This window comes from Oncorhynchus nerka, linkage group LG28, assembly GCF_034236695.1.
Source record: "Oncorhynchus nerka isolate Pitt River linkage group LG28, Oner_Uvic_2.0, whole genome shotgun sequence".
Lineage (NCBI taxonomy): Eukaryota > Metazoa > Chordata > Actinopteri > Salmoniformes > Salmonidae > Oncorhynchus > Oncorhynchus nerka.
The window spans coordinates 14,323,800-14,346,476 of record NC_088423.1 but is presented as its reverse complement, the minus strand read 5'-3'; the positions used below and the strand labels follow the sequence as shown (position 1 = coordinate 14,346,476).

Here is a 22,677-nt window from a genome sequence, read left to right as displayed (position 1 = left end):
CCGCCACTGCTCCAAAACTACTCCGCCACTGCTCCAAAACTACTCCGAAGCCACTGCTCCAAAACTACTCCGGCCACTGCTCCAAAACTACTCCGGCCACTGCTCCAAAACTACCCGGCCACGGCTCCAAAACTACTCCGCCACGGCTTCAAACTACTCCGAAGCCACTGCCCAAACTACTCCGGCCACTGCTTCAAAACTACCCGCTGCTCCAAAACTACTCCGGCCACTGCTCCAAACTACTCCGGCCACTGCTTCAAACCACTGCTTCAAACTACTCCGCCACTGCTCCAAAACTACTCCGAAAAACTACACGGCTCCAAAACTACCCGAAGCCACTGCTCCAAAACTACTCCACTGCTCCAAAACTACTCCGCCACGGCTTCAAAACTACCCGGCCACTGCTCCAAAACTACTCCGGCCACTGCTCCAAAACTACCCGCCACTGCTCCAAAACTACCCGCCACTGCTCCAAAACTACTCCGAAGCCACGGCTCCAAAACTACTCCGAAGCCACTGCTCCAAAACTACTCCGCCACTGCTCCAAAACTACCCGAAGCCACTGCTCCAAAACTACCCGCCACGGCTTCAAAACTACCCGGGCTTCAAAACTACCCGGCTCCAAAACTACCCGAAGCCACTGCCACTGCCACGGCCAAAACTACTCCGTCCACTGCTCCAAAACTACTCCGAAGCCACTGCTCCAAAACTACTCCGGCCACTGCTCCAAAACTACTCCGAAGCCACTGCTCCAAAACTACTCCGGCCACGTCTTCAAAACTACCCGGCCACGGCTCCAAAACTACCCGGCTCCAAAACTACTCCGAAGCCACTGCTCCAAAACTACTCCGGCCGCTGCTCCAAACTACTCCGGCCACTGCTCCAAAACTACTCCGCCACGGCTTCAAAACTACTCCGGCCACTGCTCCAGAACTACTCCGAGCCACTGCTCCAGAACTACCCGAAACCACTGCTCCAAAACTACTCCGAAACCACTGCTCCAAAACTACAAATAACTACTCCGCCACGGCTTCAAAACTACTCCAAGCCACGGCTCCAAAACTACTCCGCCACGGCTCCAAAACTACTCCGCCACTGCTCCAAAACTACTCCGGCCACTGCTCCAAAACTACCCGGCCACTGCTCCAAAACTACTCCGGCCACTGCTCCAAAACTACTCCGCCACTGCTCCAAAACTACCCGGCCACTGCTCCAAAACTACTCCGGCCACTGCTCCAAAACTACTCCGAAGCCACGGCTTCAAAACTACCCGGCCACTGCTCCAAAACTACTCCGGCCACTGCTCCAAAACTACCCGGCCACTGCTCCAAAACTACTCCGCCACTGCTCCAAAACTACTCCGCCACTGCTCCAAAACTACTCCCACGGCTTCAAACTACCCGCCACGGCTTCAAAACTACTCCGGCCACTGCTCCAAAACTACTCCGGCCACTGCTCCAAAACTACCCGCCACTGCTCCAAAACTACTCCGAAGCCACTGCTCCAAAACTACTCCGGCCACTGCTCCAAAACTACTCGGCCACGGCTTCAAAACTACTCCGGCCACTGCTCCAAAACTACTCAAGCCACTGCTCCAAAACTACTCCGAAGCCACGGCTTCAAAACTACCCGGAGCCACTGCTCCAAAACTACTCCGCCACGGCTCCAAAACTACCCGCCACTGCTCCAAAACTACTCCGCCACGGCTTCAAACTACCCGTCCACTGCTCCAAAACTACCCGGCCACTGCTCCATAACTACTCCGGCCACTGCTCCAAAACTACTCCGGCCACTGCTCCAAAACTACCCGGCCACGGCTTCAAAACTACTCCGAAGCCACTGCTCCAGAACTACCCGGCCACTGCTCCAAACTACTCCGAAACCACTGCTCCAAAACTACTCCGAAACCACTGCTCCAAAACTACTCCGCCACTGCTCCAAAACTACTCCGAAGCCACGGCTTCAAAACTACTCCGGCCACGGCTCCAAAACTACTCCGAAGCCACTGCTCCAAAACTACTCCGAAGCCACTGCTCCAAAACTACTCCGAAGCCACTGCTCCAAAACTACTCCGAAGCCACTGCTCCAAAACTACTCCGAAGCCACTGCTCCAAAACTACTCCGAAGCCACGGCTCCAAAACTACTCCGCCACTGCTCCAAAACTACTGCTCCAAAACTACTCAAGCCACTGCTTCAAAACTACTCCGGCCACTGCTCCAAAACTACTCCGAAGCCACTGCTCCAAAACTACCCGGCCACTGCTTCAAACTACTCCGGCCACTGCTTCAAAACTACCCGGCCACTGCTCCAAAACTACCCGGCCACTGCTCCAAAACTACTCCGAAGCCACGGCTCCAAAACTACTCCGCCACTGCTCCAAAACTACTCCGCCACTGCTCCAAAACTACTCCGGCCACGGCTTCAAAACTACTCCGCCACTGCTCCAAAACTACCCGAAGCCACTGCTCCAAAACTACTCGGCCACTGCTCCAAAACTACTCCGAAGCCACTGCTCCAAAACTACCCGGCCACTGCTCCAAAACTACTCCGGCCACGGCTTCAAAACTACACGGCTTCAAAACTACTCCGGCCACTGCTCCAAAACTTCTCCGAAGCCACTGCTCCAAAACTACTCCGGCCACTGCTCCAAAACTACTCCGCCACTGCTCCAAAACTACTCCGGCCACTGCTCCAAAACTACTCCGAAGCCACGGCTTCAAAACTACTCGGCCACTGCTCCAAAACTTCTCCGGCCACTGCTCCAAAACTACTCCGAAGCCACTGCTCCAAAACTACTCCGAAACCACTGCTCCAAAACTACTCCGAAGCCACTGCCCAAAACTACTCCGAAGCCACGGCTTCAAAACTACTCCGGCCACTGCTCCAAAACTACTCCGCCACTGCTCCAAAACTACCCGGCCACGGCTTCAAACTACCCGAGCCACTGCTCCAAAACTACCCGAAGCCACGGCTCCAAAACTACTCCGGCCACTGCTCCAAAACTACTCCGGCCACGGCTTCAAAACTACTCGAAGCCACGGCTTCAAAACTACTCCGAAGCCACTGCTCCAAAACTACCCGAAGCCACTGCTCCAAAACTACTCCGAAGCCACGGCTTCAAACTACTCGGCCACTGCTCCAAAACTACCCGTCCACTGCTCCAAAACTACTCCGGCCACTGCTCCAAAACTACTCGAAGCCACTGCTCCAAAACTACTCCACTGCTCCAAACTACTCCGAAGCCACGCTTCAAAACTACTCCGCCACGGCTCCAAAACTACTCCGGCCACTGCTCCAAAACTACTCCGGCCACTGCCCAAACTACGGCTGCTCCAAAACTACTCCGAAGCCACTGCTCCAAAACTACCCGGCCACGGCTTCAAACTACTCCGGCCACTGCTCCAGAACTACTCGGCCACTGCTCCAGAACTACTCCGAAACCACTGCTCCAAAACTACTCCGAAACCACTGCTCCAAAACTACTCCGCCACTGCTCCATAACTCACTCCGGCCACGGCTTCAAAACTACCCGCCACTGCTCCAAAACTACTCCGAAGCCACGGCTCCAAAACTACCCGCCACTGCTCCAAAACTACCCGGCCACTGCTCCAAAACTACTCCGAAACCACTGCTCCAAAACTACCCGTTCAAGCCACTGCTCCAAAACTACCCGAAGCCACTGCTCCAAAACTACTCCGAAGCCACTGCTCCAAAACTACTCCGCCACTGCTCCAAAACTACTCCGGCCACGGCTTCAAAACTACTCCGGCCACTGCTCCAAAACTACTCCGAAGCCACTGCTCCAAAACTACTCCGAAGCCACGGCTCCAAAACTACTCCGGCCACTGCTCCAAAACTACTCCGAAGCCACTGCTCCAAAACTGCTCCAAAGCCACTGCTTCAAAACTACTCCGCCACTGCTCCAAAACTACTCCGGCCACTGCTCCAAACTACTCCGCCACTGCTTCAAACTAACTGCTTCAAAACTACTCCGAAGCCACTGCTCCAAAACTACTACTGCTCCAAAACTACTCCCACGGCTCCAAAACTACACCACTGCTCCAAAACTACTCCGGCCACTGCTCCAAAACTACTCCGAAGCCACGGCTTCAAAACTACTCCGAAGCCACTGCTCCAAAACTAAAACTGCTCCAAAACTACCCGGCCACTGCTCCAAAACTACTCCGGCCACTGCTCCAAAACTACTCCGCCACTGCTCCAAAACTACTCTCACGGCTTCAAACTACCTGAAGCCACTGCTCCAAAACTACCCGGCCACTGCTCCAAAACTACTCGGCTTCAAAACTACTCGGAGCCACTGCTCCAAAACTACTCCGGCCACGGCTCCAAAACTACTCCGGCCACTGCTCCAAAACTACTCCGGCCACTGCTTCAAAACTACCCGGCCACTGCTCCAAAACTACTCCGAAGCCACTGCTCCAAAACTACTCCGAAGCCACTGCTTCAAAACTACTGCTCCAAAACTACTCCGACCACGGCTTCAAAACTACTCCGAAGCCACTGCTCCAAAACTACTCCGGCCACTGCTCCAAACTACTCCGAAGCCACTGCTCCATAACTACCCGAAGCCGCTGCTCCAAACTACTCCGAAGCCACTGCTCCAAAACTACTCCGCCCCTGCTCCAAAACTACTCCGAAGCCACTGCTCCATAACTACTCCGCCACTGCTCCAGAACTACTCTCCGCTGCTCCAAAACTACTCCACTGCTCCAAAACTACTCCGAAGCCACTGCTCCAAAACTACACTGCCGCTGCTCCAAACTACTCGAAGCCACTGCTCCAAAACTACTCCGAAGCCACTGCTCCAAAACTACTCCGAAGCCACTGCTTCAAAACTACTCCGCCACTGCTCCAAAACTACTCACTGCTCCAAAACTACCAACTGCTTCAAAACTACTCAAGCCACTGCTTCAAAACTACTCCGGCCACTGCTCCAAAACTACTCCGGCCACTGCTCCAAAACTACCCGCCACGGCTCCAAAACTACTCCGAAGCCACTGCTCCAAAACTACTCCGAAGCCACTGCTCCAAAACTACTCCGAAGCCACGGCTTCAAAACTACCCGGCCACTGCTCCAAAACTACTCCAAAACTAAGCCACTGCTCCAAAACTACTCCGGCCACTGCTCCAAAACTACTCCGGCCACTGCTCCAAAACTACTCCGAAGCCACTGCTTCAAAACTACTCCCACTGCTCCAAACTACTCCGCCACTGCTCCAAAACTACTCCGAAGCCACTGCTCCAAAACTACTCCGGCCACTGCTCCAAAACTACTCCGAAGCCACTGCTCCAAAACTACTCCGGCCCCTGCTCCAAAACTACCCGGCCACTGCTCCAAAACTACTCCGGCCACTGCTCCAAAACTACCCGGCCACTGCTCCAAAACTACTCCGAAGCCACTGCTCCAAAACTACTCCGGCCACTGCTCCAAAACTACTCCGAAGCCACTGCCAAAACTACTGCCACTGCTCAAAACTACTCCGGCCACTGCTCCAAAACTACTCGGCCACTGCTCCAAAACTACTCCAAAGCCACTGCTCCAAAACTACTCCGGCCACTGCTCCAAAACTACTCCGAAGCCACTGCTCCAAAACTACTCCGAAGCCACTGCTTCAAAACTACCCGAAGCCACTGCTTCAAAACTACTCCGCCACTGCTCCAAAACTACTCCTGCTCCAAAACTACTCCGCCACTGCTCCAAAACTACTCCGAAGCCACTGCTCCAAAACTACTCCGGGCCACTGCTCCACCACTGCTCCAAAACTACTCCCACGGCTTCAAAACTACCCGGCCACTGCTCCAAAACTACTCCGCCACTGCTCCAAAACTACTCCGAAGCCACTGCTCCAAAACTACTCCGGCCACTGCTCCAAAACTACTCCGAAGCCACTGCTCAAAACTACTCCGCCACTGCTCCAAAACTACTCCGACCACTGCTCCAAAACTACTCCGCCACTGCTCCAAAACTACTCCGGCCACTGCTCCAAAACTACTCCGAAGCCACTGCTCCAAAACTACTCCGAAGCCACTGCTCCAAAACTACTCGACTGCTCCAAAACTACCCGGCTCCAAAACTACTCCGAAGCCACTGCTCCAAAACTACTCCGAAGCCACTGCTCCAAAACTACTGCTCCAAAACTACCCGAGCCACTGCTCAAAACTACTCCGAAGCCACTGCTCCCACTGCTCCAAAACTACTCCGAAGCCACTGCTCCAAACTACCCGGAGCCACTGCTCCAAAACTACTCGAAGCCACGGCTTCAAAACTACCCGCCACTGCTCCAAAACTACTCCGGCTCAAAACTACTCCGGCCACTGCTCCAAAACTACTCCGGCCACTGCTCCAAAACTACTCCGAAGCCACTGCTCCAAAACTACTCAAAACTACCACTGCTCCAAAACTACTCCGAAGCCACTGCTCCATAACTACTCCGACTGCTCCAACTACTCCGGCCGCTGCTCCAAAACTACTGCTGCTCAAAACTACTCGAAGCCACGGCTCCAAAACTACTCCGGCCACTGCTCCAAAACTACTCCGAAGCCACTGCTCCAAACTTCAAAACTACCCGGCCACTGCTCCAAAACTACTCCGCCACTGCTCCAAAACTACTCCGAAGCCACTGCTCCAAAACTACTCCAAAACGGCTTCAAAACTACTCCGAAGCCACTGCTCCAAAACTACTCCGCCACTGCTCCAAAACTACTCCGGCCACTGCTTCAAAACTACTCCGGCCACTGCTCCAAACTACTCCAGCCACGGCTTCAAACTACTCCGAAGCCACTGCTCCAAAACTACTCCGGCCACTGCTCCATAACTACTCCGGCCACTGCTCCATAACTACTCCGGCCGCTGCTCCAAAACTACACTGCTCCAAAACTACTCCGAAGCCACGGCTTCAAAACTACTCCGAAGCCACTGCTCCAGAACTACTCCGAAGCCACTGCTCCAGAACTACTCCGAAACCACTGCTCCAAAACTACTCCGAAACCACTGCTCCAAAACTACTCCGAAGCCACTGCTCCATAACTACTCCGAAGCCACGGCTTCAAAACTACTCCGAAGCCACGGCTCCAAAACTACTCCGAAGCCACGGCTCCAAAACTACTCCGAAGCCACTGCTCCAAAACTACTCCGAAGCCACTGCTCCAAAACTACTCCGAAGCCACTGCTCCAAAACTACTCCGAAGCCACTGCTCCAAAACTACTCCGAAGCCACTGCTCCAAAACTACTCCGAAGCCACTGCTCCAAAACTACTCCGAAGCCACTGCTCCAAAACTACTCCGAAGCCACTGCTCCAAAACTACTCCGTAGCCACTGCTCCAAAACTACTCCAAAGCCACTGCTTCAAACTACTCCGCCACTGCTCCAAAACTACTCCGCCACTGCTCCAAAACTACTCCGCCACTGCTTCAAAACTACTCGGCCACTGCTTCAAAACTACTCCGAAGCCACTGCTCCAAAACTACTCCGAAGCCACTGCTCCAAAACTACTCCGGCCACGGCTCCAAAACTACTCCGAAGCCACTGCTCCAAAACTACTCCGCCACTGCTCCAAAACTACTCTCCACGGCTTCAAAACTACTCCGGCCACTGCTCCAAAACTACCCGACCACTGCTCCAAAACTACTCCGCCACTGCTCCAAAACTACTCCGCCACTGCTCCAAAACTACTCCGAAGCCACTGCTCCAAAACTACTCGCCACGGCTTCAAAACGCCACGGCTTCAAAACTACTCCGCCACTGCTCCAAAACTTCTCCGAAGCCACTGCTCCAAAACTACTCCGAAGCCACTGCTCCAAAACTACTCCGAAGCCACTGCTCCAAAACTACTCCGAAGCCACGGCTTCAAAACTACTCCGAAGCCACTGCTCCAAAACTACTCCGAAGCCACTGCTCCAAAACTACTCCGAAGCCACGGCTTCAAAACTACTCCGGAGCCACTGCTCCAAAACTACTCCGAAGCCACGGCTCCAAAACTACTCCGAAGCCACTGCTCCAAAACTACTCCGAAGCCACGGCTTCAAAACTACTCCGAAGCCACTGCTCCAAAACTACTCCGAAGCCACGGCTCCAAAACTACTCCGAAGCCACTGCTTCAAAACTACTCCGAAGCCACTGCTCCAAAACTACTCCGAAGCCACGGCTTCAAAACTACTCCGAAGCCACTGCTCCAAAACTACTCCGAAGCCACTGCTCCATAACTACTCCGAAGCCACTGCTCCATAACTACTCCGAAGCCGCTGCTCCAAAACTACTCCGAAGCCACTGCTCCAAAACTACTCCGAAGCCACTGCTCCAAAACTACTCCGAAGACACTGCTCCAAAACTACTCCGAAGCCACTGCTCCAAAACTACTCCGAAGCCACTGCTCCAAAACTACTCCGAAGCCACTGCTCCAAAACTACTCCGAAGCCACTGCTCCAAAACTACTCCGAAGCCACTGCTCCATAACTACTCCGAAGCCACTGCTCCAAAACCACTCCGAAGCCACTGCTAAAAAAGCCAGACTACGGTTTGCAACTGGACATGGGGACAGAGATCGTACTTTTTGGGGAAATGTCCTCTTGTCTAATGAAACAAAAATAGAACTGTTTGGCCATAATGACCATCATTATGTTTGGAGGAAAAAGAGGGGAGTTTGCAAGCCGAAGAACACCATCCCAACCGTGAAGCACAGGGGTGGCAGCATGTTGTGGGGGTGCTTTGCTGCAGGTGGGAGTGGTGCACTTCACAAAATAGATGGCATCATGAGGGAAGACAATTATGCGGATATATTGAAGCAACATCTCAAGACATCAGTCAGGAAGTTAAAGCCTGGTCACAAATGGGCTTTCCAAATGGACAATGACACATTTACATTACATTTAAGTCATTTAGCAGACGCTCTTATCCAGAGCGACTTACAAATTGGTGCTTTCACCTTATGACATCATAAGGCATACTTCCACAGTTGTGGCAAAACAGCTTAAGGACAACAAAGTCATGGTATTGGAGTGGCCATCACAAAGCTCTGACATCAGTCCTATAGAAAATGTGTGGGCAGAACTGGAAAAGCGTGTGCGAGCAAGGACGCCTACAAACCTGAAGGCTTCCCAAAACGTTTGACCCAAGTTAAACAATTTAAAGGCAATGCTACCAAATACTTATATAGTGTATGTAAACTTCTGACCCACTGGGAATGTGATGAAAGAAATAAAAGCTGAAATAAATCATTCTCTCTCTCTACTATTATTCTGACATTTCACATTCTGAAAATAAAGTGGTGATCCTAACTGACCCAAGACAGGGAATTTTTACTCAGATTAAATGTCAGGAATTGTGATGGTGTATGTAGAATTCTCACTTCAACTGTATATATATATATATATATATATATATATATATATATATATATATATATATATATATATATATTCATTCAGTGGTATTTTAAACCCAATGCATCTCGTTTATCTCCAGCTCCAACCACACAAACAGAATCTGCTAAATCTTCTCTCTCTTAGCTGAGTGGGAGTCATAGCTAACTACGCCATACAGTATACTAACCTCTGATTGGCTTCTGATTGATGCCCAGGTTTGCCCAACGTGGACTTCCTGTACCCGCTCTCTCCTCTCTCCTGTCCCCCTCCGTCCTCCCCAGGATCCCGAGGTACTGAGCTGGCCCGTTTGGAGCCGCGGTGGCGGTCAGGGTGGTCCTCGCTGCGGCTACGTCTCAGACGGCCCTGCCGGCCCGGCTCGCTGATGCTCTTACTGCGACAGATCTTCTGGATCAGGCTCTGTGACACGGCCTCGTCGAACCGCTGTCGGTGCTTCTTGGGGATGAAGATCCTGGTGAACATGGTGAGAGAGGGACCAGCATGTGAGACGAAGGAAAAGTAGGGGGAAAGGTGGAGGGGTGGAGAGGTCCCTCTGGATCTAAGGGAGGGTACCACCAGGTAGACTTTAGCAGTCACCCCTCAACAGTCTGTGTCACCTCTGCCCGGAACAAGAGGTAAGAGAGGAATCAGAGAAAAACAAGGATGGTGTTGATCTACGGAGATCTCCGGGAACCAGAAGATGTTACTAGAAACCTCAGAGAACACCCTCAGCAGTCTACATCAACTCTGGTGCCAAAAACCACACCACTCATACCAAAGCCCTGATCTGAGATTCAGAGGAAAAAGTCCGAGCTGGAACTGAGAATCAGGTATCCAGGATGGAGAAGAAAATCCATGCAGCTGAATACAAATCACTGTTGACTTGGTGAAGTAGATTCATTATAAAAATATACTTAGAAATCCATAGATTGACAAAGACTAAACAAACACACTTCTTCTTAAAAGTCTTTATCTTTCCATTTAGCCACTGTAGTCCATGGATACAGAGGAGGAGAGGTGAGATGGATAGAGAGAGAGATTTCTATAGAGCCAGTCAGTGAGGCAGCCCTCTGTGCAGTGGCGTCATTTGCTACAGTGTGGATTCTCACTGCTGCAGCATGAGATACCAATACAGCAACAGCAAAGGTGTGGGAGTAAGCAATATATAACTCTACCACCTCTCTCTCCCTCTCTTTCTCCCACTCTCTCTATCATCCCTCCCCCTCCCCCTCCCTCCCTCCGTCCGTCCGTCCGTCTGTCTGTCTGTCTGTCTGTCTGTCTGTCTGTCTGTCTGTCTGTCTGTCTGTCTGTCTGTCTGTCTGTCTGTCTGTCTGTCTGTCTGTCTGTCTGTCTGTCTGTCTGTCACGAGGTGAAGGACTATCATCTTCTCATCGTGTAGACAACAACACAGATAAAAGCCATCATGTCTGGTCTGTTTGTCTTTAGTAGCATAACCAAGAGAATAGTGGTGCCATGTTCATCCTAGAACTGATGATGTGCTAATTGAAGATGTAAAACATAGGGCTCATCACAGCCACACTGAGATGGAAAAGCAACAGCTGACGATGAACACAACTCATTCAGTGATCAGGAACAGCCAAGAGGGCAGCACAGCACAGCACACACCACCCACACACACACACACACACCACACACACCACCCACACACACACACACACACACACACACCACACACACCACACACACACACACACACACAAACACACAGAGACACACACACACACACGTACAAACACACAGAGACACGCACACACACACCTACAAACACACAGAGACACGCACACACACACCACAGACACACACACACCACAGACACACACACACACACACACACACACACACACACACACACAAACACACAGAGACACGCACACACACACCACAGGCACACACACACAGAGACAGCTGACAGCTGGTTAAAACAGGAACGTGTGTGAACAACGTCGCCTCATTACAGATAGATTGTTGTTGTAAATTCAAACAAATGTACATTGCATCAATACAGATGGTTGCTAATGGAAATTCAAACAAATTAAAATCCCATCAATACAGATACTTTTGTTAATGGTATTCAAACAAATTAACATCGCATCAATACAGATACTTTTGTTAATGGTATTCAAACAAATTAACATCGCATCAATACAGATTAAATTGTTAATGAGAATTCAAACAAATGAACATTGGATCAACACAGATGGATTGTTAATGTAAATTGAAACAAATTAACATTGAATCAGTAAAGATATATTGTTAATGGGAATTCAAGCAAATTAACATAATCCAACACATATCATGTGAGTACATATAAATATAATTAATTAATATGATCAAAAGATTGAATATAATGATAATAATAATTATGACTGAAATCAGATTGAGCTGATAAACACTGAGAAAATGAATCATGCTGGTCATTCAATGTGTCATCCCTGGCCCTTCAGTTTGTCATCCCTGGCCCTTCAGTGTGTCACCCCTGGCCCTTCAGTGTGTCATCCCTGGCCCTTCAGTGTGTCCTCCCTGGCCCTTCAGTGTGTCATCCCTGGCCCTTCAATGTGTCATCCCTGGCCCTTCAGTGTGTCATCCCTGGCCCTTCAGTGTGTCATCCCTGGCCCCTCAGTTTGTCATCCCTGGCCCTTCAGTGTGTCATCCCTGTCCCTTCAGTGTGTCACCCCTGGCCCTTCAGTGTGTCATCCCTGGCCCTTCAGTGTGTCATCCCTGGCCCTTCAGTGTGTCATCCCTGGCCCTTCAGTGTGTCATCCCTGGCCCTTCAGTGTGTTTTCCCTGGCCCTTCAGTGTGTCACCCCTGGTCCTCAGTGTGTCATCCCTGGCCCTGGTATTGTTGACCCCTCTGAGTATCTCCTAGCTTTTGTTCCCATGATTAGATGAATCAGATGATGAGTGGCCAGACATAATTTATAATGAAATGGAGAATTACGGGAACCAAACTAACTGGCCACGTAATTATAATATGACATAAACAGAACAGAACAGAACAGAGAGAGAGAGAGAGAGAGAGAGAGAGATGTAAAAAAATGAACTAGCTAATTATGCAGATAAAAACAAGCTGGGCAGCTAAATCAAGCAAATAGGACACAGAGAAGCTCTTCAGAGACAATAAGGATTCTAGCCACCACAGGGGAATGCTCTGCTAATTAACCATGATTATTCCACAGTGCTACTGAGTTATCCAGACACATAGAGATATATTTAGAACTCTTGCTGGTCTATGGAAATTTATTTGTGGACACTTATCTGAACTGTGGTTCATTATTGTTGCGCTGTACTTAGGCAGCATCATTTAGCTTGGTATCTCACCAAACCACACAGTTGCTCTCTCTCTACTAACTTTCTACATTTCTAGGCATACCATCTGCCATCCTTGTGTCATTCAGCGATATTTCTGATAAAACCTCATCCACTACAACTGAATTTCACTGTGAATTTCACTGTGAAATGCAAGGTTCTCTTTCCAAACAACCGCCTCATCATAAAAGTTGTGGAAACTGTCTTACCTTTGGAACTAATTGAGATTTCAACTAATATGACCTCATTTGCAGCAGAGTAGAGTGGTGCTCTATAATAATCTAAGACGGTGGAGGGATCTCTCCAAAGGGAGGAATGACGAGCAAAAATATAACTGGAAGACCTCAATTTATTTATATTCCAGATGTGAGAGACTGTCACCATTTCTTGCTTTGCTTTGCCACATGCCTGCCTGACTCTGTCTGCCTGCCTGACTCTGTCTGACTGCCTGACTGCCTGACTGCCTGACTCTGCCTGACTGCCGGACTGCCTGACTGCCTGACTGCCTGACTCTGCCTGACTCTGCCTGACTGCCTGACTCTGCCTGACTGCCTGACTCTGCCTGACTGCCGGACTGCCTGACTGCCTGACTGCCTGACTCTGCCTGACTCTGCCTGACTGCCTGACTCTGCCTGACTGCCTGACTCTGTCTGACTGCCTGACTTTGCCTGACTGCCTGACTCTGCCTGACTGCCTGATTCTGCCTGACTGCCTGACTGCCTGACTCTGCCTGACTCTGCCTGACTGCCTGACTCTGTCTGACTGCCTGACTCTGCCTGACTGCCTGACTGCCTGACTGCCTGACTCTGCCTGACTGCCTGACTCTGCCTGACTGCCTGACTGCCTGACTCTGCCTGACTGCCTGATTCTGCCTTACTCTGCCTGACTGCCTGATTCTGCCTGACTGCCTGACTCTGCCTGACTGCCTGACTCTGCCTGACTGCCTGACTGCCTGACTCTGCCTGATTGCCTGATTCTGCCTTACTCTGCCTGACTGCCTGATTCTGCCTGATTCTGCCTGACTCTGCCTGACACTAAACGACCGGTGAACATTAAAGGTTGAGCGGAGATATCATTATGTGGTTTAGAAACCAGTGACTAGGGTCACTGTGTCACTGGTCAATGGCCATCAGACACAGATGTTGGACAGAAAGTCAATAAACAAGGTCAGTTTCTCTGATATCACATTATGGAACATCAACATCTACACTCTAAAAATAAAAGGTACCTGGAGTGTCCTTTAGGGGTTCTTCAAAATGAAACTGTGGGGGAAACACTCTTAAAGTTCTTTGCAGAACCCCTTTTAATGGATCCTCAAATAACCTTTTGAAGAACCCCTTTTAATGGATCCTCAAAGAACCTTTTGAAGAATCCCTTTTAATGGATCCTCAAAGAACCTTTTGAAGAACCCCTTTTAATGGATCCTCAAAGAACCTTTTGAAGAACCCCTTTTAATGGATCCTCAAAGAACCTTTTGAAGAATCCCTTTTAATGGATCCTCAAAGAACCTTTTGAAGAACCTTTTGGGGTACATTTTTGAACTACCCCCCTCCCCTGTTATTATTATTATTAATCATACGCATAACAATAACAACATATTTGAGTTATCAGTGTTTATTATGATTTTAGTGGCAAAGCAGAATACAAAAATCTAAATCTGAGTTGATGTTCTCCGTATCCAGAGTCAGAATGATTTTTCAGTGCATGGTGATTCTTTTAGTACAGTTCACCAACACAGTAAGGCAGTTTGATTATGCATACTATATAACTAAAACGTAATGTTTTCTGTCATTTTCAACATATTTAAAATATTCTTAACACAGGGGGAAGTGTTTGAATCCAACAAATAGTAATTATACAGATGTTTAACAAAACATGCACACCACCGTATTCATACCTTGGTTTTTGTAATACTGGTTCATACACATACCTTGTGGTATATGGTATATTCATTGAAGAGGTAAGGGAGGAGGATGGTACATATGATCTGCATAACAAACCAATACCAAAGGACATACCTTTGTATGCCTCCTCGTCTGTATACCTGCAGACACAGACACAAAAATGAGCAGTTCAATCATCTGCACACAATACAGCTAGTCTTCAACATATTCTCATAGCCTACAGTACATATTCTTACCTGTTTATTGATTGAAATACATTGAATGGTGTCCATTTTCTATTTTAGAAAGATTTGCACAAATATGAAAAGATAGATGGTATCATCATAAAACAACATCGATTTCGATCATACAAGGGACAAACCTTACCTTAAATTGAGGAGATCTTTACATTTTTCAGTCAAGTGACTGCACCTGCTGTCCTTTGAAATTCAAATCCAAATGTTTCAATTGGACAGTTAGGTTCCTGAAAGAACCCCCACCAACTAAGGAGGTTCCTCGATGAACACCACTTCCTATAGGGTTCTTAGGATAATCTTTTGGGGGCAATTTTCATTGCCAAGAACCCTAAGGTTCTTCAAAGAACTTTGAGGATCTTAGAAGAACCCTTGTTGAACCCCTCATTTTAGAGTGTATAATATCTCTATATTATATCTCTACAGTAACATCATAGGCAATCAACAGTACACAAGAATATTGTATTCTATTGCTAATTTTCCAGTCAGCTACCAACACTAAGATCAGACAGCCTTGGTTTGTCATAACACCTGTGACCAGTCTCTTACCCACGGCATGCAAACAATCAGAAAGGAAAGAAGAGCTCTAGAAACAGATGTTTGTCACTGTATCTCCTACTTAGACAGATATGCACTGAGTGTACAAAACATTAGGAACACTTTTCAATGACATAGACTGACCAGGTGAATACAGGTGAATACAGGTGAAAGCTATGATCCCTTATTGATGTCACCTGTTAAATCCACTTCAATCACTGTATGAAGGGGAGGAGACAGGTTAAATAAGGATTTTTAAGCCTTGAAACACTTTAGACTTTGTGTATGTTGGCCATTTGGAGGGTGAATGGGCAACACAAAATATTTAAGTGCCTTTGAATGGGGTATAGTGCATTGTATTATTTTGTAGCTATGCAAGCAGGGTGCAACTGTGAGACGAGATAACTATGTATGGGGGTAGTGGGAAAAATATTGCCTGCCTAAGCAGGGAGTAGCCTATGGTAGCCTGTGTGTGTGTGTGTGTGTGTGTGTGTGTGTGTGTGTGTGTGTGTGTGTGTGTGTGTGTGTGTGTGTGTGTGTGTGTGTGTGTGTGTGTGTGTGTGTGTGTGTGTGTGTGTGTGTGTGTGTACACAAAAAGACTGGCTCTGCATTTGTGGGGCAGATCACTCTCTGAATAAAGGATTGATCTATTGCAGACTGGGACTTTGTCTAATTCTTCACTAACCAGGGCCTTACAACCTCTGGGGATTGGCCAAAGCTATAAAATAGTTCAGTTAGAACATTGGGATAGAAATTCTCGTGACAACTTGGACCTTCGGGCCGGATCTCAATACCTGTTTCTGTCGTCCCAGGGAACACTGATACCGTGCACGGGCAGATAAGGTGAATGCACCAATTTGTAAGTCGCTCTGGATAAGAGCGTCTGCTAAATGACTTAAATGTAAATGTAAATGTATCAAGGATCCGTAAGAAAAAGACCTGACCTCTGAAATTGAGGGTCAATGGCCGGTAGGGATGTCCTTGTCTCATCGCGCACCAGTGACTCCTGTGGCGTGCCGGAGGTTGCCACAGTGTTTCCTCCGACATATTGGTGCGGCTGGCTTCCGGGTTGGATGCGCGCTGTGTTAAGAAGCAGTGCGGCTTGGTTGGGTTGTGTATCGGAGGCATGCCTTTCAACCTTCGTCTCTCCCGAGCCCGTATGGGAGTTGTAGCGATGAGACAAGATAGTAGCTACTAAAACAATTGAACACCACGAAATTGGGGAGAACAAAGGGGTAAAATTCTAACTTTGGAGAAAGTTTGAGGCATGAGTATGTGAATAAATATAAAGCGGAGGGAGGCCGGACGTAAAAATCAACAAATGTAAGTGGGTCCGCAATGACTCAAGGTAGTTAATATACCTAATTCTGATGTAGAAAGAACTGGGACGGTCAAGATAGAACTGGGACGGTCAAGATAGAACTGGGACGGTCAAGATAGAACTGGGACGGTCAAGATAGAACTGGGACAGTCAAGATAGATATCAGCTGGGGAATAATTACGTGCGTTATAATCTATCAAAAGTCATAATAGTAATCATTTCTAGTTCCAAGATGAGAACAAGTTCCAAGAAGAGAACAAAGGAGAGGGTTTACTAACTATGGGAAGTAAATCCTCAAATGAGGTCCCAGAATTAACTGGGGATGAGAGGTATATGGAATCCAAGGACAAGAGGAACATTTATTATGTTCCTAAGTAGAGGACGACCGATTAATCGGAATGGCCGATTAATTAGGGCCGATTTCAAGTTTTCATAACAATCGGAAAACAATATTTTTGGGTGCCGATTTCCGATTTTTTAAATATTGTTTTTATATACCTTTATTTAACTAGGCAAATCAGTTAATAAGAACACATTCTTATTTTCAATGACGGCCTAGGAACGGTGGGTTAACTGCCTTGTTAAGGGGCAGAACGACAGATTTTCACCTTGTCAGCTCAGGGATCCAATCTTGAACCGTACTGTTAACTAGTCCAACGCTCTAACCATTGCACTCCACGAGGAGCCTGCCTGTTACGTGAATGCAGTAGAAGCCAAGGTAAATTTCTAGCTAGCATTAAACTTATCTTATAAAAAACAATCAATCATAATCACTAGTTATAACTACTAATCCAGGTTAGCAGGCAATATTAACCAGGTGAAATTGTGTAGTTTCTCTTGCGTTCATTGCACGCAGAGTCAGGGAATATGCAACAGTTTGGGCTGCCTGGCTCATTGCGTACTAATTTGCCAGAATTTTACGTAATTATGACATAACATTGAAGGTTGTGCAATGTAACAAGAATATTTAGGCTTAGGGATGCCACCCGTTAGATAAAATACAGAACGGTTCCATATTTCACTGAAATAATAAACGTTTTGTTTTCTAAATTATAGTTTCCGGATTCGACCATATTAATGACCAAAGGCTCGTATTTCTGTGTGTTATTATGTTATAATTAAGTCTGATTTGATAGAGCAGTCTGACTGAGCAGCAGCAGGCCCGTAATCATTCATTCAAACAGCACTTTCGTGCATTTTGCCAGCAGTTCTTTGCAAGCACAGCACTGTTTATGACTTCAAGCCTATCAGCCTAATGGCTGGTGTCACCAATGTGAAATGGCTAGCTAGTTAGCTGGGTGTGCGCTAATACTGTTTCAAACGTCACTCGCTTTTAGATTTGGAGTAGTTATTCCCCTTGCGCTGCAAGGGCCGTGGCTTTTGTGGAGCGATGGGTAACGCTGCTTCGAGTGTGGCTGTTGTCGATGTGTTCCTGGTTCGAGCCCAGGTAGGGGCGAGAAGAGGGACGGAAGCTATACTGTTACACTGACAATACTATAGTGCCTATAAGAACATCCAATAGTCAAAGGTATATGAAATACAAATGGTATAGAGAGGAATAGTCCTATAAATACTATATTAACTACAACCTAAAACCTCTTATCTTGGAATATGGAAGTCTCATGTTAAAAGGAACCACCAACTTTCATATGTTCTCATGTTCTGAGCAAGGAACTTAAACGTTAACTTTTTTCTACATGGCACACATTTTTACATGGCACACATTTTTACATGGCACACATTTTTACATGGCACACATTTTGACATGGCACATACATGGCACATACATGGCACATATTGCATATTGGCACATATTACTTTCTTCTCCAACACTTTGTTTTTGCATTATTTAAACCAAATTGAACATGTTTCATTATTTATTTGAGGCTAAATTGATTTTATTGATGTATTATATTAAGTTAAAATAAGAGTTCATTCGGTATTGTTGTAATTGTCATTATTTTTTAAAAATCGTCCGATTAATCGGTATCGTCTATTTTGTTCCTCCAATAATCGGTACCGGTATCGGTGTTGAAAAATCATAATCGGTCGACTTCTAGTCCTAAGTGGAGAAAGAAGTATGGGTTTGAAGGGCGTCTAGACATAGACAAACTAGAATCCATGATAAAAACAGATGCACAAGGTGTGTGGGGACAGAGTAGAGACAGCAAGTGGAAGGGTTAGACACCGCTAGGGTGTGGCTGTCAGAGGCCCGTAAAAGAGTAGAAGGGGAAAAGAACGGACAGGATCAGACGATAGAAAGTGTTTTAATTGTGACAAAACAGGACATCTGGCCCGAGAGTGTAGAGCTCCTCCAAAGGATGAGAGACAAAGACAGTACCGCAACAGACCGAAAAGACAGAACAAGAATAGGAGGAGAGCAGAGGGAGAGAGCAAGATAGAGAGAGACAGAGAGAGCAAGATAGAGAGAGAGACAGAGACAATGAGAGCGAGAGCAGAGAGAAAGTTTCAAGCTAGACACAGGGATACCAGAGATGTTATGGTTAAAAGGCGTTGCAGATGTGGGATTTATTAAAGGAGTTTTACCTGTAACTGTTACTCCTACATTATTTGATTGACCTTATTGAAGGCAGTATTCATTGAAACCAGAAGTAATAGCAGGGATTATACCTAATGATTAATTAAATAATGGATAATGATGTTATTATTGGAGGATAAGATGTTTTTTGAAACTTGTCCATGTTTTTAGTTCGAAAGGCTCCACCCTTAGTGGGAGAAGGATTAAATATAAGTATTATTTTAAGAGTTTCTTGCGTCCCTGATTCTCGTACTCTCCTAAATTTGTTAAAATTAGATAGTAGATATTTCTCTGTGATTGATTTGGTGAATTGGTTTTTCTTAAATTTTAGTTCACCCAGATAGTTAGGGGTGGTTTGGATTCCGAGTTTTATTCTCCCTTAGGTAGTTAGCTGTTTTTGTATGTAGATTATATTTTTTGTGAGAAATTTAACACAACAAGGCTGTAAAATTGATATTATAATATTATAATATTTTTAGTTGAATAAGGTTATAAAGTTAGCAAGAATAAGTTTGAATTATGGTAGACTTATGTTAAGTATTTAGGACATATTTTGAGCCAACAGGACAGAAATGTATAGAGATAGAAAAACAGTGATTTTGTAAGCGTTAAAATTAATTATGAAAAGAAATATGATGCAGTTCTTAGGGATGGCAAATTACTGTAGATAATGGATCCCACACTATGCAACATATATGACATTATTGATGGGACTGATTTATGATTAAGCCATGTTATTGTTAGATAAAATACAGTGGACTCCCGAAGGAGAGATTTCGTTTGTACAGATAAAACATATGCAATGTTTAACATTCGTTTTAGTTTTATTTAAATATTTTATTTAAATAGTAGAACGTTGACAGGGATATATGGCATCTGTGGTGATCCTGGATCATTGAGAGTATCGAGATAAACTTAATCAACTATGTAATAATCTTAGAGATTACTACCATAGACATGTTGATTTTTCTCAAATCCATGAGTGCAAACAGGGAGACAGTGAGACAGGTAGTAAATATTTGGAAAGATTAAGGGATATATTACATTTTTGAGTGGTATGAGACCTGTAATTTGCTAAGTAATAAAAAAGACTCTGATAGGGTGGGGAATTGCCACTTTATCAGAAGTAAAGAGGTATGCTATACACCATGAGCATAATAGCAAGGAAAAGAAAAGTAAGAAAGAACAGACAGGAGCAGAATATTTGATTGCCACTCTTGGGGAAATTGCAGGAAAGAGCAGGAAAGATTTTAAAGCGAAAGGGGGAAACAGTATTTCACCGGATGAACAAATGTGAAGCATCCGGTTGGCGTTTCCACTCACTGCCAAATATGGTGATGAGAGGAAGCCCAGTGGCCGTCAGTGGGAGAAGATGGAGCGAGATGGATTTTGTCCTCCATTCTGCTAATTTGTCATCAATGAAACATTTGATCTCAATACAGTTTTCGGTTTCCAAAACTGGAATCTGTTATGAACAGAGTGGACTAAGTTTTGTAGACTTTACCCCTTGACAAAGTTTTCAAAGATAGTGTTGTTTGAAGGAGTGCGAGGGCGAATTGAGTTATTGCACACTTCACAGAGTAGGCGTTCCCTGGAGAGCTACCATCCTGTAGGTTTTCACTCCAACCCCAGTTGTAACTTACCTGATTCAGCTTATCAACTAGCTAATTATTCAAATCAGGTGGGCTAGATTAAAGTTGGAGTGAAAACCTACAGGACGGTAGCTCTCTAGGAACAGGGTTAGAGTGAAAACCTACAGGACGGTAGCTCTCTAGGAACAGGGTTAGAGTGAAAACCTACAGGACGGTAGCTCTCTAGGAACAGGGTTAGAGTGAAAACCTACAGGACATTAGCTCTCTAGGAACAGGGTTAGAGTGAAAACCTACAGGACGGTAGCTCTCTAGGAACAGGGTTAGAGTGAAAACCTACAGGACGGTAGCTCTCTAGGAACAGGGTTAGAGTGAAAACCTACAGGACGGTAGCTCTCTAGGAACAGGGTTAGAGTGAAAACCTACAGGACGGTAGCTCTCTAGGAACAGGGTTAGAGTGAAAACCTACAGGACGGTAGCTCTCTAGGAACAGGGTTAGAGTGAAAACCTACAGGACGGTAGCTCTCTAGGAACAGGGTTAGAGTGAAAACCTACAGGACATTAGCTCTCTAGGAACAGGGTTAGAGTGAAAACCTACAGGACGGTAGCTCTCTAGGAACAGGGTTAGAGTGAAAACCTACAGGACGGTAGCTCTCTAGGAACAGGGTTAGAGTGGAAACCTACAGGACGGTAGCTCTCTAGGAACAGGGCTAGAGTGAAAACCTACAGGACGGTAGCTCTCTAGGAACAGGGTTAGAGTGAAAACCTACAGGACGGTAGCTCTCTAGGTACAGGGTTGGAGTGAAAAACTACAGGACGATAGCTCTCCAGGAACATGGTTGGAGTGAAAACCTACAGGACAATAGCTCTCCAGGAACAGGGTTAGAGTGAAAACCTACAGGACGGTAGCTCTCCAGGAACAGGGTTAGAGTGAAAACCTACAGGACGGTAGCTCTCCAGGAACAGGGTTGGAGTGAAAACCTACAGGACGGTAGCTTTCCAGGAACAGGGTTGGAGTGAAAACCTACAGGACGGTAGGTCTCCGGGAACAGGGTTAGAGTGAAAACCTACAGGACATCAGCTCTCCAGGAACATGGTTAGAGTGAAAACCTACAGGACATTAGCTCTCCAGGAACAGGGTTGGAGTGAAAACCTACAGGACAGGAGCTCTCCAGGAACAGGGTTGGAGTGAAAACCTACAGGACGGTAGCTCTCCAGGAACAGGGTTGGAGTGAAAACCTACAGGACGGTAGGTCTCCGGGAACAGGGTTAGAGTGAAAACCTACAGGACAGGAGCTCTCCAGGAACAGGGTTAGACTGAAAACCTACAGGATGGTAGCTCTCCAGGAACATGGTTGGAGTGAAAACCTACAGGACAGGAGCTCTCCAGGAACAGGGTTGGAGTGAAAACCTACAGGACGGTAGCTCTCCAGGAACAGGGTGGGAGTGAAAACCTACAGGACGGTAGCTCTCCAGGAACAGGGTGGGAGTGAAAACCTACAGGACATTAGCTCTCCAGGAACAGGGTTAGAGTGAAAACCTACAGGATGGTAGCTCTCCAGGAACAGGGTTAGAGTGAACACCTACAGGATGGTAGCTCTCCAGGAACAGGGTTAGAGTGAACACCTACAGGACATTAGCTCTCCAGGAACAGAGTTGGAGTGAAAACCTACAGGACGGTAGCTCTCCAGGAACAGGGTTAGAGTGAAAACCTACAGGACGGTAGATCTCCGGGAACAGGGTTAGAGTGAAAACCTACAGGACAGGAGCTCTCCAGGAACAGGGTTGGAGTGAAAACCTACAGGACAGGAGCTCTCCAGGAACAGGGTTAGAGTGAAAACCTACAG

General features: G+C 46.9%; 1 protein-coding gene across 1 annotated transcript in view; it reads right to left on the bottom strand.

Annotated features, from left to right (window-relative positions):
- LOC115112894 (delphilin-like) overlaps positions 1–22,677 on the bottom strand; it is a 58,091-nt gene that overhangs the window by 28,380 nt on the left and 7,034 nt on the right. The window contains 1 exon segment of the mRNA XM_029639925.2: positions 9,571–9,852. Coding sequence (XP_029495785.2) covers positions 9,571–9,852 — 282 coding nt within the window.